The 15,958-nt window shown below is 38.4% G+C and overlaps 3 protein-coding genes across 6 annotated transcripts; all 3 read left to right on the top strand.

The window, feature by feature from the left end:
• Positions 1-608: 608 nt before the first annotated feature.
• Positions 609-7,820, top strand: eloa (elongin A). 3 transcript variants are annotated; one of them, XM_079484784.1, is made up of 13 exons: positions 609-1,318; positions 2,959-3,015; positions 3,110-3,225; positions 3,350-3,819; positions 4,054-4,328; positions 4,828-4,939; positions 5,087-5,239; positions 5,451-5,548; positions 5,998-6,178; positions 6,569-6,701; positions 6,851-6,999; positions 7,240-7,297; positions 7,432-7,820. In XM_079484784.1, exons 1-13 carry the CDS (start codon positions 1,247-1,249, stop codon positions 7,442-7,444), a joined length of 1,887 nt encoding a protein of 628 aa, XP_079340910.1. In that variant the 5' UTR covers positions 609-1,246; the 3' UTR covers positions 7,445-7,820. The 3 variants fall into 3 exon arrangements, with proteins under 3 accessions (XP_079340910.1, XP_079340911.1, XP_079340909.1); XM_079484785.1 differs by having other exon boundaries at positions 7,240-7,442; XM_079484783.1 differs by lacking the exon at positions 7,432-7,820 and having other exon boundaries at positions 6,851-7,247.
• Positions 7,821-7,966: 146 nt separating this feature from the next.
• On the top strand, positions 7,967-10,725 carry pithd1 (PITH (C-terminal proteasome-interacting domain of thioredoxin-like) domain containing 1). The gene is made up of 6 exons (XM_079484782.1): positions 7,967-8,837; positions 9,030-9,073; positions 9,204-9,281; positions 9,399-9,503; positions 9,630-9,738; positions 10,101-10,725. Exons 1-6 carry the CDS (start codon positions 8,637-8,639, stop codon positions 10,200-10,202), a joined length of 639 nt encoding a protein of 212 aa, XP_079340908.1. The 5' UTR covers positions 7,967-8,636; the 3' UTR covers positions 10,203-10,725.
• Positions 10,613-15,936, top strand: lypla2 (lysophospholipase 2). 2 transcript variants are annotated; one of them, XM_079484780.1, is made up of 11 exons: positions 10,672-10,725; positions 11,867-11,895; positions 12,014-12,106; positions 12,482-12,513; positions 12,598-12,663; positions 12,790-12,837; positions 13,239-13,309; positions 13,585-13,658; positions 13,801-13,902; positions 13,991-14,167; positions 14,248-15,936. In XM_079484780.1, the coding sequence occupies exons 3-11, from the start codon at positions 12,029-12,031 to the stop codon at positions 14,296-14,298; spliced, it is 699 nt and encodes a 232-aa protein (XP_079340906.1). In that variant the 5' UTR covers positions 10,672-10,725; positions 11,867-11,895; positions 12,014-12,028; the 3' UTR covers positions 14,299-15,936. The 2 variants fall into 2 exon arrangements, with proteins under 2 accessions (XP_079340907.1, XP_079340906.1); XM_079484781.1 differs by lacking the exon at positions 11,867-11,895 and having other exon boundaries at positions 10,613-10,725.
• The last annotated feature ends 22 nt before the right edge of the window (positions 15,937-15,958 follow it).

Genomic DNA, 15,958 nt, shown 5'->3' with positions numbered 1-15,958 from the left:
TGTAAACTCTGCTTCAACCCAAGTAATGTTATGTGTACAAAATAACTTTACATTTAAAGTCCCAGTGAAATAAAAAATGACAATTCTTATTTTTTATGAAATATTCATTATCTTTTTAAAATTTCGTTTGGGGTTGGGAAAGACTGCTGAAGCGCGCACATGAACCATGGAGCACCAGAACTGAATGGAAAGGTACCGAACTCTCTTCCTAATGGCGGAGTTGATAGAACAAACGATTTTATCTTCCCTTCTTCATCCATGCGCTTAGTGCCATCGCCCCACAAAGACGTAATATTTGGCTTATTTAATGCTATTAATGATAAAGCTGAAGGAAATCAATAGCCTGCAGAATACAAACATTTCCCCTGCTAAGGTACAAAACAGCAACTATAACGAATTGTGTTGCGTGTATTGTGTGCAGTGTGAGGGTAATGCAGAAAACATGTTTAAACATGCGCCTCAAGAGAGTCAGAGTGCAAACTACTAAACTGAATTTCTTTTTCACGTTTTCTTAATCGGGAAACGGACCAATTAAAGAAATTATTTAATACTTATTTTTCACTCCACTGTGTCAGAATACGGAATTAAAAACGATCGCAACTTCCGGGGACTTTAAATACAGGAAACAAAGAAGAGAAACGGAATGACTGCTCCCTGCCAGCTCCTCTGTTTGTGTTAGGAGTTGCTATGGACACGGCCCGATCTTCCCGTTTTAAAAGAAAAGTCTCTGCTCAGATTATACATAAAAAAGGTAAGAGTCACCTTTTTTCAATGTCCATAGAGAGATAAGGATGGATGGAGATGGATAGACATACACGAAAATCTTAATTCAGATGTTTTTTCTTGATAAACGAATGCAATCATTTTTTAAAAAATTCTGAAGTTCATTGTTGACAAAGAGGCAAACCATGGACGAATGACGTCATCACAAGGGCGTGTTTGTTTTGGTCTAGCAGCAGAAGGTATTTAAATACAAAACGCAATGTTTTGACAACATTGTTAATATTTTTTATATTGTTATTAAAATTACAAATGTCTTTTAAAATAACATTTTTGGGGTTGCTTGTCAAAATTTTTGATAATAAAACATTGCAATATAATGAACAAACCGTGCATTACTATGACAGCTTGTTGATGACATTCTTCCGGAATCTCCATTTGGGGTAACGGAAGTTGGAAGCGAAAACCACAGGCCCCCCACTGCTGCTGAGAAGTAGCTTCCGGGCAACATGTACCAGCTGTAAACATGGCGGAGGAGGTATTGGAAGCAGTCGAGAAGTTGCAGTTACGGCTCACCGAAAATCCTGAGCCTCGCAAGGTAAAAACGTTTCGGAAGGAACGATGTGATCATTTATATCCGTAACACCGTATGTCGATTGTTCCGCACATTTTACGACTATGTTGTAACGTTACGCACTTCATCGAGCGTCTGTCTTACGGATCACGAAACATTGCCACCGAGAAAGCCTACGTATAACAATTACAGTAACAGTATAACGTTAAATTGTGGCTTGTTGTGATCAGTACGTCTGAGTTGGTTTTGCCTCGGACCGCTTTTCCTTAAAATGTCTCGATCTAGCGGAGCTTCGCCAGTACAAACTCTGTATCGAGCTACTTTCCTCGAACCTTATGTTCACTTATCAGAAATGACAACCACAGCTATATAATATGATGCCTCTCAGAAGACAGGCCTTGAGTAACGCGGCGGAGTACTTGTAAAACACGGACGATTCATTTACCAGAGCAGGGAGATTATGTAGACCACATCTCCTTTATATTAAGATTGTATCTCACAATTTATTCTGACACGGACAGTATCATTTTGCTTAGCTCGTTTGAAAATGCTGTTTACATAGGCAGCTTGCTGGCATTTGAGATACAGCCAAACTCTCAGGTCGAAGCAACCCCCCGGTTCCTCTCTAGGCCACGACGACACTTGGTTTAGGTCTCAGTATGCTCTTAAATATTTCATTTACATTACAGATACAGAAAATTGATTAAATAGTAAGTCTTTCATACTGTAACGTTACTGTACTCATTACAAATCTCTGTATTTATCACTACTCTGGCATCACTTTACATTGTGGAATGTACATATATATACCCTCTGATAAAATCACTCCCAGGATATTCACAATATTTGTGAGATCTGATTTTGCATTTGTATGATTGTATGTAAAGTGATCGTTTACCCAAAAATTAATATTATTTCATAATTTACTACCCCTCTTGTCATTTCAAACCTGTATGACTTTATTTCTTCTGCAAACCGCAATATAAGATATTTTGAAAAATGTTGATAACTTAGCAATGGCGGTACCCATTGACTTACATTTGTTTTGTGTCTGTACAATAATGTTAAGCTGATGTCACGCCCTATGTTGCAGTGGCACTGCCATCTTGGGAGGATAAAACACCACTGCTATTATTGATTTGATATGTGCAGTTACTTGTTTTGTTTGATTTTTGGAGGAATAGAAAGTGAAAGAACCATAGGCTTTTTCTGAACGACTCTGCGTAATGCTATTGCAGTTTTTAACACAGCAAGACCGACCTACCATAGAAATATTTACTAATCAAACGAGAAAATCAAAACACTTAATTGAACGCACTAGCAGACATTCTCCCAAGATGGCGCAACATTCAACGCGGTGTGACGTCGATTAACAAGCTTAATAGAAGGGAATGGGTACTGCAGTTGATTGGTTCCCAACATTCTTTAAAATATCTTCTGTGTTCTGCAGAAGGAAGAAAGTCATACAGGTTTGAAATGACAAGAGGGTATATGAATGATGACAGAATTTTAATTTTATCCCTTTTTCGGTAAATGTATGTTTATATTTTTTTCATCATCACTAATACTAACTTTTGTTTGTTTTTGGCATTCTTCCTGTAAACAATGAAACATTGTGAAAATCGCTATATACATAAAACTGAATTTAATCTTGTTTGGTCTAGCTGCTGAAAACTCTCAAAAGGCTGGCAGAACTCCCCATAACAGTGGACATCCTGGTGGTAAGATATTTCTTGATATGGTCTAAAGTCTATTATAAAAGTACACTTAGATCTCTATTGCTAAATCCAGTCAATGTCTCGCTGATTCACGCAGGAAACTGGTGTTGGGAAGACTGTGAATTCTCTTCGCAAACATGACGTTGCTGGGGACGCTGCCAAGAACCTTGTGGCCAAATGGAAGAAGTTGGTTCCAGAGAGGTCTACAGACAGGTTAGTCATGTTGTAATATGGGACAGATATTCACTTATAACAAACATCTGCTTCAAACGCAGATCAATTGGGGTGTTGTCTTCCAAGATTTAAGTTTCTGTATGTTTCATGTTTATCACAAAAGGCCAAGTGTAAATGAGGGGCGTTCTCACTCACGCATTAATGAGCCTGGGGGGCACAAGCGAGAGCGGACTCTAGAGGACCCACCACTTATGGAGGAGGACCCACCACTTATGGAAGAGGACCAGGAGATTGGATACCAACATGGCTACTCCCCTTCACCCCCACAACACTATAGCTCACCGTATTCACATGCAAGGGAGTCAGATGAATATGAAAGCCCTCAAGAGGAGGAGCCTAAATCCAGTCCCCCACGAAATGAAGTCAGACGCAGTAAACCCCACAGAGAGTCTGTCAGGGAGCAAAGTTCTCAAGATGTTCGGGATCAGGAGAGACGGAAGAATCGAGACAGCAGTGAGAGGAAGGCTCACAAAGCTGACAGAGAACAACAGGGTGGGACGAGTCACAAATCTAAACATGTTCGACATTTAACATCACATGAAGGCAGGAGAGAAAAAAAAGGTTCAAGTGATGGTAAGAATTACTTTTGTTTGTTGTTGTTGGGGTTGAAGTGACATTAGTAGATTTGTAATCAGATTTAGGAAGAATTTGTGCACTTTCTATTTTTGAATATTCTCTTGAGTAATATTACTGCCATGCCATGTTGAGTAATATTACTGCCAAAATGTGCCATTTTTACTAAGTTTTGAGATTGATATAGATCTATTGATTCTCTTCCCTCACTCATTGGTGTCCTACACTAAAAAGGAAAATCGAGAGAGAGGAGGGAAGTTCCAGAGCAGGTGGATGAGCTTGAAGAGCAATTTGAGGCACCCACCATGTCTTTCGAATCCTTCCTAACGTACGATGCTCCGGCCCCAAGTAAAAAAAAGAAAAAGCAGCCCTCGCGACCTGCTCAGCCTTCGCCCCCTGCTCCTTCGGTATCTTCTAAGTCCAGCAGGGCCAACGGAACCAGCAGTAAACGCTCAGAGCCATCCTCTTCCTCACTAACTATGGCCACTATTCCAGAGAAACGTAAAAAGGTGAGCCTGTACTGCTTTTGCTGACTCTTTTCTGAAAAAAGGTGAAAAAGTTAAGCTAAAAAATTAAATTCTGTCTTCATTTACAAATCTATATAAATTTCTTTGTTCTGATGAACACAAAATATAACATTTAAAAGAATGTAGGAAAGCTAACAGTTCTAGAGAACTTTTGACTATCATTGTAATTTTCCTACTGTGGTTGTCAACGGTGCCCAAAAACTGTTTGGTTAGAAACATTCTTCCGAATATCTTTCTCTGTGTTCATCAGAACAAATACACATTTATACAGTTATGGAACAACTATAGGGTGTGTAAATGATGACAGAATCTTTATTTTTGGATGAACCGTTCCTTTAAATGCAGTTGAATTAAAAACCTGTTTGTCCATATTCATGTAATTTCAGCCAATTAGATTACTGCTTCCATGTCAAAAAACCCATTTACCAGTTTTGATGGTTAGACAGGAGAGCGTTATCTAATTTACCCTTTTCTTCTATAGGTCGTGGATGTGGTGCCCACACTGCCTGATATTCCTTTGCCAGCCATCCAGCCAAACTACAGACCCCTACCCTCTATTGATTTAACTCCATTGTCTCCTCAAAGACGCAAAGGTGTTTACTAGTTACTGTTGTATAAAATGCGGAACATTTTTCATTAAATGTAGAATGTGAAGGGGTATCTGCCAAATGCGTACATTTAAGAGAATCAAAATGGATATGAATTGAAATATGGAGACTAATTGTGCTCTTCTCCCTCAGTCCCAGTGTCATACGATGAGGAAGATGCTGGCTACACAGGCCGAAGGCTTAATTCAAAAATGGTGGTGTACTCAGGCTCCAAAACTGCTTACTTACCAAAAATGATGTCGCTGTATGATCAGTGCATTAGAGTCCTACAGAACAACATTGACTGTAAGGTTTCTGCCATCAAAAATATCCCTATTATGTACATATATCATCATGTTTAGAAAGTTACTGATAAAGTGTTTAGTTATTGTTTGATTCCATCATTGTTACCATTAGCACTGTCATAAAATGGTGCTAATCGGATCCCCACTGAAATAGGTTTTTTTTACTCATGTTGCTCATGATTAACATATGATGTTAATCATATTCAATCCAGCAATCGATGAAGTGGGCGGAGTGCCATATGAGATTCTGGAACCGGTTCTGGAGAGATGTACACCTGAGCAGCTATATCGGATTGAGCAGTGTAATCAGGTATGTGTTTTAATACACGCGTGTGTCTGCATTGCAAAGCACAAATATGTTGCTATTATCTGTTTGGGGTATATTTTTTGATTTGCTTGTAAATTCACACATTGTGCCAATGATGTCAAAAAAATATGCTACTGTATGTACTATATGCTATACTAGACTTCTGTGATATAATTCACAAGTTCCATCTCAAATGGTCAATCTTTTTGGAAATTTATGAGGTGAAATTATGACCCCAGCGAAACGTTAGACGAGACGTAATGTTTGTTCAATGTTTAAAACGTTGCTGCCCACATTATTTTGTCAACTGTTTTGTAAGAATTTTATATTGTTTTATATTTGTTTATAAAGTATGTTTATTCCAAAGTCCAAGCTACAAGGTTTTACAATTAGAATACACATTACGCTGGTGTGGACAAATCTTTTCTAACACAAACTATATGTATTCTCAGTATTTTACAGAGGATTCAGACGATCTTTGGAAGAAACACTGCAAACGAGATTTTAAACATGAAGCTCCTCAAGAGTATGAATCCTGGAGGGAGCTGTATCTCCGTCTCCACGAGGAACGCGAAGAACGTCTGCGCAAGCTCACAATGAACATCAGCTCTGCCCATGCAAACAAACCCAAAGGTACACATACAGACATTTTACTTAAAGGGATATTGCACCAAAAAAATAAAGTATATATTATAAAAAGTATATACAGTGGAAGTCAATGGGGACAAATGGTGTTGGTTACCAGCGTTCTTGAAATCTTGCGTTTTGTGCAGAAGACAAAGTCATAGTGGTTTGGAATGACATGAGGGTAAATAAATGAAGCAATAACTTTCATTTTTGGGTGAAATATTGCTTTAATGCATTACGATGTCTTACATGGCATTATGTTAAAATTCCATGTATGAAATGTAATGTAAACATTTCATTTCTACAACATGCTTGCTAAAATGTATTCACAGTGAAACGACTGATTATTTAGTGAACAGTGTACATTTAAAATCTGTTTATTATGTATTATGACAGCTCGGCAGCTTAAAATGGCATTTGTCAACTCTGTTGCTAAGCCTCCTCGTGACGTCCGACGTAGACAAGAGAGGTTTGGCATTAAAAATGATTCTACCAGCTTGAGCACTGCTACCTCCACCACCACCACCAAGTGAGTGAATGCTGTATTAGTCACTTCAATTACACATTTTTACTATAAAGAAAGCCTGCATTTCACCAACAATTTACTTGAGGGTCCACTAAAGGGTGATTTGCATGTTTCAAACATGGTGGTAATTATTGATAATACCTCATACGCAGGATCAGACCTGCATCAAGCTACAGCTTTCATAGTAAGTCCACTGATGGTGGCCAGTCTTCTCAAAGCAGTCCTCCTGAGTCATCCTCTCGCTCGTCTGCTCCTAACATCGTTGGTGGCCACAGTGCCAGAGACAAACCACAGGTCAAAAGTAAGTCATTGCTTAATCATCTGTTAAACATATTTTGCAAACATCTTTTATCCACAGCTTTCTGTACTTTCAGGGGTAGCCCCTTGAATGCAGTGATTTAATCATTGTATGGAAATGTATTGTATATTCGCCAAAAGTGCTCATAAAATAGCAAACCTGTCCAATATTTGTCCATATATGGAGCTGGATTTCTTGGGACTGCTTGTGTTTCAACAGATTAAAAAAAATTTTGTTTTCCAGAAATTGCCCCAATGATGGCTAAGACCATCAAAGCATTCAAGAACAGATTCTCACGGCGGTAAAGGGATAACAGTGACTGTGATTTTGTTTTAGAGAGATACTGGGAGAGGAAACATTTTTTGGTGTAATGCTTCATAGGAACTGTGCAATGTCCTCTTATCTCTTATGTTTTTATGCTTTTAATATTACCAGGAAGCAATCGTGAACACATCTACATCAGAAGTCTTTCTTATCATGTGGCCATTTCCTTTATTCTCAGATGAACAAACACCGCAAACTTGTGGTACACTACAGATTACTATGAGACACCAGACCCCAGAATCATTGTTATGTTTATTTAATTGCTTCCTTTAAACAATTGCGTTGTCATGTGACTTGAATATATGATCATACTGTGTAGAGAGAGAATGAAATGTAAAAAGTTCATGGACCGCACACTTTCACAGCATCTTATATTTATTTTAAATATTTGACCTGGCAGCCCTGGACCTTTGCCTTGAATGAAAGATCATGAAGTCATTTTAATAGATTTTATGAAGTGTTCATTGGACATTTTTAATAAAATCCACTTGTTGCTCTTACCGTTTTCTCATTTGTTTACTAATATATAGGCATATAACGTAATTTACAATGATTTGAACACAGCTTTTGCTTTTATGCATATAAGTAAGTTTATATAATATTTTTTCTTTCATTATGTAATTAATTTAACCGCAGAATGACTTTCAGGCTGCGTCCGAAGCTTAGCCAGCTGACTGCCTCCGGAGGCAGCTCTCCGTTACACACATTCGGACAGCCTTCAGAGGACGCATTTGTGATAACTAATCGAATATTATTAAACTATAAATGTAATTTCTCGATAGAAATGCAACCGAACGTTGTAAACAGAAAATATCATTTAATTTACATCATAACTGCTCTAGCCGCTTTCTTGGCCGCCATTTTATTTGTATTTACTCGACTCCAATCACATTCCCCCCGTGAGCACGCACATACAATTGTGGGACATTGAAGGCAGAGAGGGATAAATCTATGCTGCTTTCAAAAATCGACCTGATGGAGATATCAGGAAGTAAAGCAAACATTGGATTCGGACGTGCAATGATGCCTTCCTCCACAGAAGGCAGCATTTTAGAGCTTTCGGACGCAGAGTCGCGCTTCATAATCGTAAATTATCACGTGCCAATACGTCACAAGTAGGCGACCCTAAACGCTGTTCCTCATTGGTTGGTTATTTTTCATGTAGTGTTGTGGGGTGTACTTTGCCATTTTCTACCACCACCTGTGTCACTGTACCATGGGTTTACATCGCAGCTAGTCATATGTGAGCAGTCGTGTATAACTACTTTAAAAAGAGTTTGCAGTCGCGAGCGTTTTGGCAAGTTCAAATTGACGCTATGTCTGGACACGGCCACGGCCACGGCGGTGGGCACAGTCACGGCTGTTGCGAATGCGATCATGAGCCAGCTGAACGAGGAGTGGAATATGAGCTTTATAAACGTATTGACATAGAGAAGCTTCAGTGCTTAAATGAGAGCCGAGACGGAGATGGTAAACTGGTGTTCAAGCCTTGGGATCAACGCACTGACAGGGAGAAGGTACCAAGCAACTTTAAGTACCCAGGAGTTTTTTTGCAGAGAATTTTTGGCAGGTTTATTTTGTTTTAGCTTAACTGGATTTGACTCTGTCTCTTAAAATAATGAAGGCAGTAGATGCTAAAACAAAAATCATAGTAAGGTTTTAACTTGCCCCTGCTGGGTTTTATATTGTATGATTCCTTGTCTTTGTAGTTTGTTGAAAGTGATGCTGATGAGGAACTTCTATTCAATATACCGTAAGAAAGCTATGCTTTTTTTTCTCATGACAGATTTATTGCGTCTGTAAAGCAAACACAACAGATCCTCTTGTGCACAATTCTGTTTATATCACATTTTTCTACAAAAATGTATTGGTTTTATCTGCAGGTTTACAGGTAGCGTGAAGCTGAAAGGAATCGTCATAGCTGGAGAAGATGATGAGTCACACCCAGCTGAAATAAAACTGTGAGTTTAAGGATTCACTGTGAAAAAGGCCGTCTTGCAGAGTCATGTTGATTGTCATTTCTATTTACACACACAAATAAAGTTAGTTTATTGATGTTTCTTGGTGTTTTTGAACAGGTACAAGAATATACCCCAGATGTCATTTGATGACACTGGCAAAGAACCAGAACAAGCGTTTCGCCTAAACAAGGATCCACAGGCTGAGCTTGAGTATCCAACAAAGTAAGCAGTTTGGTTAGGGCTGTAAGAAGTAGATTAAATTCATCACCTTTCGTAAACAGTATTTGTTGGTGAGTACATACAAACCTTCACTCACTATCGACTCTCTACCCCCATAATTTTGTATAGAATTGCCAGATTCTCCAATGTGCAGCACTTATCTATTCACATATCTCGGAACTTTGGGGCTGAAACCACGCGTGTGTACTACATTGGGCTACGGGGAGAATACACAGAGGTCAGTACTAGCTTTTCTCATTCATTTTGAACGAATAAGCATATTCTGCAATATCAAAAATAGTAGTAATATAGTCTGTCAGCATCTATACTAATCTTTATTGCATTAGGAGAAATAAACTCACAAATAAACCCAACCAATTGACAACAATCATTTTCCCCCATATTTGTTCCATTACTAACTGGTGCCAGATACACTATATGCAGATTTTTTTGCATTTGACAAGAGGTTTGCTGTATACTAACTAGTATGTCTATTTGTGTGGAAAGTTTCACCTTGGATTGAAAAGATGATTAAAGATTAATGTGGATATGTATTTTTGCCATTTCCTTTATTTAATCTTTTGGTTTTATCCATTGTAGGCGTACAGGCATGAAGTTACAATCTGTAACTATGAAGCAGCAGCAAACCCAGCAGATCACAAAGTGGAGACAATCACACCTCAAACACAGTTCATATCGTGACAAATAAAGAAAAGAGAATCTTATGCTTTGTGTATTAAACAGTAAAAGTGTGCATGACTGTAGACAACAGTGGGTCTTACAGGCTGACTATAACTTGATGTGTTTAAAAGGGGCTTGCTTACGAGGGTTTGTTCATCTGCACTTATGCTAATGTACCAATAAACACTGCTGCATACTCATTTATTCATGTCTATGTTAAACTCGATCAGATCTTTAACATGCAAACGAAAGTTCATCTGGTGATCTAGCAGTGCCATCTAGTGGATATTTAAATATCTTACTGCTTTATAAATTTGCATTGTTTGGAGTGCAGTCAAATATGCACCTGTTGTTATATTCATGACTTACAGACTCACTAAATAACGTTTTAAAAACCAACAGATTAAACATAACTGTTTTCAGTCCATGGTGATTAACACGTTAATGTTGACGTTTAAACAAGCGAGATGACGTCACGGCGCTTTTCTCCGCCCTTCTCCGGCAGAAGGAGCGGAAGTTCCGTTTTGACCTGGGATAGCAAGCGGTGAGTCGATACATTTGTTGCAGTGGGCCTCGGATTTTAACTGTTTTTTTACTGTCTGAACTCAAAAATGTTGTCTGCCTCTGACCTCGGCTTTGGGGGTCGTTGTGAAGGCGATGTATTGTCTTTGATCGGCGTATTAGTGGAATAAATAGAGGATACCGATAGCTCCATGTATAAGGCTGTGGATTCATTGTGAGAATAATGCAGGCGAAACAGGATTAAGCTATACCTAACCGCGATCATGTCGCTCCAGTATTTATAAAACCTAGCGGTTTCATCAATAGGGATTTATCATTGCCTATGGTCAGCCGGGTTTAAAAATATGAGCTAAGCTTTTCCCCATTCTCTATCGCTTTCTATTCCAAGCCATTTCCACTTATTGTTGATTATCAAATGATGGTGGTATTCATGTACATGTGTCGAATCTCTGTCTGTAAAGGATTATTCCACTGACGCATTTAAACTCATCAATACAGCGGTTTGTTAATACACATAAGTCATACGGGTGGAGAAATCTATCATGCACATTGATTGAAAGATAAAGTAATTTCATATATTGTGTATGATGGGAAAAGCGAATTAAGTTTATTCTATCAGAATTCATTAATTATTTACAAGAATTGGACATCATGTAGTGTTCAATACTAAGTACATTGACTCATTAAAGTGAGACAGACTTGTGAAATTCTTTTAAAAACTCGGGGCTAAAACGTGAGATATGGCGATTCAAAGAGGAAAGAAACCAATTAATTGCAGTGTTTTTCCTCCTGCAGATGTCAAGAGTCAATTTCTCAGTACTGTCATGTGGTTCCTGGAACACAGAGACCCATGGCTATCACTTAGGCTAGATTTTAAATAGTTTTCTTGGAAATTGGGGTAGACTTTTGCAAGTACAAACTTGTGATCGACATAGCTATCACCAGCAAGAACTTATGAGCAACTCAGTATGATAAACATATGCATTTGTGCGTACTTATGGGCTTAACCCATATTATTTGTCCCTTGCTATAATGATCACATATAGATTCCCTACAGGTGTAATAAAACGCTAAAATGTATAGATAGGCATGTATTTCTTTGCTAGCTGACGTAAATGTAACATCAATGGTAATTAAACCAACTTTTGTTAATCATTCTGCAGCCTGCTGACACTTTCTTTCCCCATCACTGGTTCGTATCTTTAATAACCATTAATCCAATACTTATGCCCTGAGGTTCTGTAATTTGTCACTTTATTTCATATTAATTTTTTTTTTACGGATTTGTCAACTCTATTTATGTTTTAAAGCACTTCTCACATTGTATGTGTGGCAACAACATGTCTGTACCGCTGCTCGCAGAAGCCGTGACTTTGCCTGGGACAGAGAAGGAGACCGCTGTGGTGAGAGTCAAATTATTTATCAAACCAAATGCAACGTGGTTCAGAGTAATCAGAAGATGTACATTATTTTCCCAATATTGTTTCTTCTGCCACTTGTTTCTCTGTGTAGTAAGAGCGTGACAGCATTCATAGCACTGTGCTAATTAGTTTGGTTTAAGCAACTGTTCTTTGTTTTAAGGAGTTGCTTCTCATTTAGCACTGTGTTAGAGATGCCATCTTTCTACAAATATACAAAAGTTGACGTCAAAAACAAACTGACCCATTTACGGAACTAAGCAATAATGTTTAGGCCTTTTCATTTTGTACACAGGAAATCATGCCCCTTGTGGGCTTTGCAGATATATCATCTCATTTGACGTTTTGTTAAAATTGCAGGTGATCTTCCTTCATGGTTTGGGTGACACAGGGTAAGCTCTGTTTATTGCCCATTTGGTGGGGGATCTTGTTTTGTCCAATAACCTGTTGTGTAAATACTCCTGTTATTAATACAGACATGGCTGGGCCGATGCCATTACGTCTATTCGGCTGCCGTATGTCAAATACATCTGCCCACATGCGTAAGTAACATCCAGTAAATTACAGTGTGTAAAAAGATCAACCTCTTTTGTCTTTTAGTAGCAATTACATTTTTGGGATGGTGCAGTTTACCCTGATAATCAGACTTTTGTACTTTCTGTCTTTAGGCCGCGAATCCCTGTGACACTTAATATGAAGATGACCATGCCCTCATGGTAAGTTGCTCCCCCGTTTGTAACTTTCTAATTATTTTATTGTTTCTACATTGATTGTAAATCAATGTCTGATATTTGGGATTCAATATCGAAACTAAACATATACAATAGGTCAGGTTTCCTTGATTTCCTGAATGCACATAAGAAGCTCTTCGTAACATTCGGAAATCCTGCTGGGATTGACCATCAGGTTCAGTCCCTGCCAGCCTGGTGATGTCAAAATGCAAAAACGCACCAAATACTAAGAAATTTTAAAACTCAAGTTTTCTATGAAAATTGTAACAAAATCTTAGCAAAAACTGCTTTTTTTGCCAGTTATCCGAGATCCAGACTGGCCTCCACTATTTCTCTAACCTGGGCCTCTTTAATTCTATATAACGTTTTTTATTAATTCGTTTCAGGTTTGATCTGATGGGTTTGAGCCCAGAAGCACCAGAGGATGAAGCAGGGATTAAGAGAGCAGCAGAGAACAGTAGGCATAATTTGTTATGGTGGACACACATTCACATTATAGCAGTTTGCTGCATGCCTTGCCTGTAAAATATAGAATAAAAAAGATTCCCTGAAACCCCTTTGACAAAAATGAAACTATCTAGTTAAAAAGTTGGCTTGATCCCTGTCAGCAAATCTGAACCTCAATCTAAAAACAACATCAAGCTAACAAGAGAAACATATCTCTGTAACAGAATACTGTTATAAGATGAAATTTGATTACGATAACCACATTCTGTTCACTCTCTCCAACAGTAAAGGCCATTATTGATCACGAGGTAAAGAATGGGATACCACCCAATCGTATCATTCTAGGTGGCTTCTCTCAGGTAAGCGATACTTCAAATGTTTGTACTATCATTCGAAATGCTGACATTCCACTTCCTTGTTTTAATGTCCTTGATGCCTGTTCTAGGAGGATTTTTGTTGTTCATTGTGTGAAAGAGTGTGTGACTTTTGTGTGATCTTCAGGGTGGAGCTCTCTCTCTTTACACTGCTCTGACCTGTCAGCAGAAATTAGCAGGAGTTGTTGCGCTTAGCTGTTGGCTTCCACTTCACAAGTCCTTCCCGCAGGTACAAGACAGTCAACAAAGTATGGAATTGTGTGAGAACGTGGAAAGTGACACAGGCTCAAAATGAATCTGTTCTGTTGATATGTTAGGCTGCTAGTGGATGTGGAAACAAGGAGACTCCAATTCTGCAATGTCACGGTGAGATGGATCCCATGATCCCAGCGCAGTTTGGGGCCTTGACCTCAGAGAAGCTTAAGACCGTTATTTCTCCAGCGAATGTCATGTTCCGCACCTACCCAAATCTCATGCATAGCTCCTGCCCTCAGGTGAGTTTTGTGTAGATGTGGTTGTTTTGCTCATGCTGTTTCAATAGCTAACATAAAATTCTCTCTGATCGACTTTACAGGAGATGTCTGCTGTGAAGGAATTCATTGAAAAGCAGTTGCCCCGAATCTGACCTCATTGTATCTCACTGTGACCCTTAGACACTGACCTCTCACCTGCGACCTGCCATTTTCCCACAGGAAACAGCCATGATCCCCTACAACACAGATCCACAGACACACATACACGCATGAACATTCAGTTGTATATACTGTGAACATGCATACAATTTCATCTCACACTTGTGTTTGTAATTTCATACATCAATGGACATTCATAAAACCCTCTTAAGTGTTATTATTATTATACCTGACACATTGCACATCTAACATATGCATACATTCAGTACAACAATAATTCGCTCTTTGGGTCTTTTCTTTTAAAGAGACTTACTTTCATTTTACATTCCTGTGATAATTAAACGTTGAAAGCTTTGCCAGCCTCTCTCCCACCCTTCTCTGCGTCTCACGTTATAATAATGCAAGAAAAGCTATCATTTGCTTGACAGCTCTGTGAAGAAATCTGGAGAGTTTAGATGCTGAAAGTCTGTGCAGAAAGTTATTCTGGTGCCGTCTGGAGTGACTTCCATTGCAATGCTTTGCATGTGAATTCTACAGTGCATGTATGCGATGTGGGCTCATTGAGATGCTGCAACTCCTTGTGTTTAAATATTTAACTATAGATATAGGCAGGCAAAAAGGTTTAAATAAACAAAATTGATCAATCAATCATGTCTTTCCACATATGTTTTCCCCTTAACAATTGGAGATTTGATATAATTAGATTTAGTAGTTGTTAGAAATCCTGGTTTGAGTGCCATACGAATTAAATCTGCTGATGCTTTTGGGTTCCAGTCTTGCAAGACGATGGTTTTATAATGCAGTTTAAGTGCTTATGTGTTTTTTAAAATGAAACTCGATTGTGTCATAATGCTCATGACTAGATTTTGACCTATTGCAAAAATAAAACCATAAGTGCTTGATATTGCTTCACTCCAGGCGGTACCGATGATGTTTCAAATAGCCTTCCCGATCCTCTGTCCTCTTCATGCACGTCACCCACCTGACCAAACACATTCAGGTGTTCTGGGGTCTCAGTTCGCATATGTTTATACATTTCAGGTTTCGTGTTATAATGTTAAAGTATTGTTTACTGACACGACCTATTAAAGGATGAATAGTCACAGTCATGCTATATTGCTGGCTGATAAAGAGAAAATGTTCCGACCTTTATTAGCTAACATTGAAAGATGGATTTGCAAACAGATACTGTAGTTTCTCTCACTTTGGAAATATTGGGTTGTGGGATATATAAACCTGTTAATCGCGAAGTAGTGAATGTTACTTTTTATCAAAATAGACGCGGTTTACATTTCGGTGTTATTTTAGTGTACATCTTTCTACTAATGAGTCTTTGATCTCTTTATAGTTCGTTTTATTTACTTGGCACAATGTTGGACAGATTTCCTCAATACCCCGTGGCTTGAATGTTTGTTCATGGGCATGCCAGGCACAATTAAGTCGTAGAAACTGGCAATAATAATGAACTTTATTTTCACCCATGTTTGTTTTTGTTGTATCGTTTGTGTTCATTTTCAAAATATCTCGTGTTGTCGTCTTTTTGTTTGGTAGAGTGCTGAAGAACTGTTGGTTCAACTTCTTCAGCGATTTTCCTGAAACAGCTGTATGTGAAATAAATAATGCGAATCACAGCCTTTGGGTAATTTTCATTAT

This window comes from Barbatula barbatula, assembly GCF_947034865.1.
Source record: "Barbatula barbatula genome assembly, chromosome: 21".
Lineage (NCBI taxonomy): Eukaryota > Metazoa > Chordata > Actinopteri > Cypriniformes > Nemacheilidae > Barbatula > Barbatula barbatula.
Note: the sequence above shows the minus strand (reverse complement) of the source record. Positions and strands in the feature narration are given on the sequence as shown.

Coding starts and splice junctions, on each gene's coding strand:
- eloa (XM_079484783.1), top strand. CDS start 1,247: ATGGCGGAGGAGGTATTGGAAGCAGTCGAGAAGTTGCAGTTACGGCTC. Junction 3,820..4,053: donor AAAAAAAGGTTCAAGTGATG/GTAAGAATTACT, acceptor TACACTAAAAAG/GAAAATCGAGAGAGAGGAGG. Junction 6,702..6,850: donor ACCTCCACCACCACCACCAA/GTGAGTGAATGC, acceptor CCTCATACGCAG/GATCAGACCTGCATCAAGCT.
- pithd1 (XM_079484782.1), top strand. CDS start 8,637: ATGTCTGGACACGGCCACGGCCACGGCGGTGGGCACAGTCACGGCTGT. Junction 9,282..9,398: donor CACCCAGCTGAAATAAAACT/GTGAGTTTAAGG, acceptor GTTTTTGAACAG/GTACAAGAATATACCCCAGA. Junction 9,739..10,100: donor TACGGGGAGAATACACAGAG/GTCAGTACTAGC, acceptor TATCCATTGTAG/GCGTACAGGCATGAAGTTAC.
- lypla2 (XM_079484781.1), top strand. CDS start 12,029: ATGTGTGGCAACAACATGTCTGTACCGCTGCTCGCAGAAGCCGTGACT. Junction 12,664..12,789: donor AAATACATCTGCCCACATGC/GTAAGTAACATC, acceptor TTCTGTCTTTAG/GCCGCGAATCCCTGTGACAC. Junction 13,659..13,800: donor TTCTAGGTGGCTTCTCTCAG/GTAAGCGATACT, acceptor TGTGATCTTCAG/GGTGGAGCTCTCTCTCTTTA.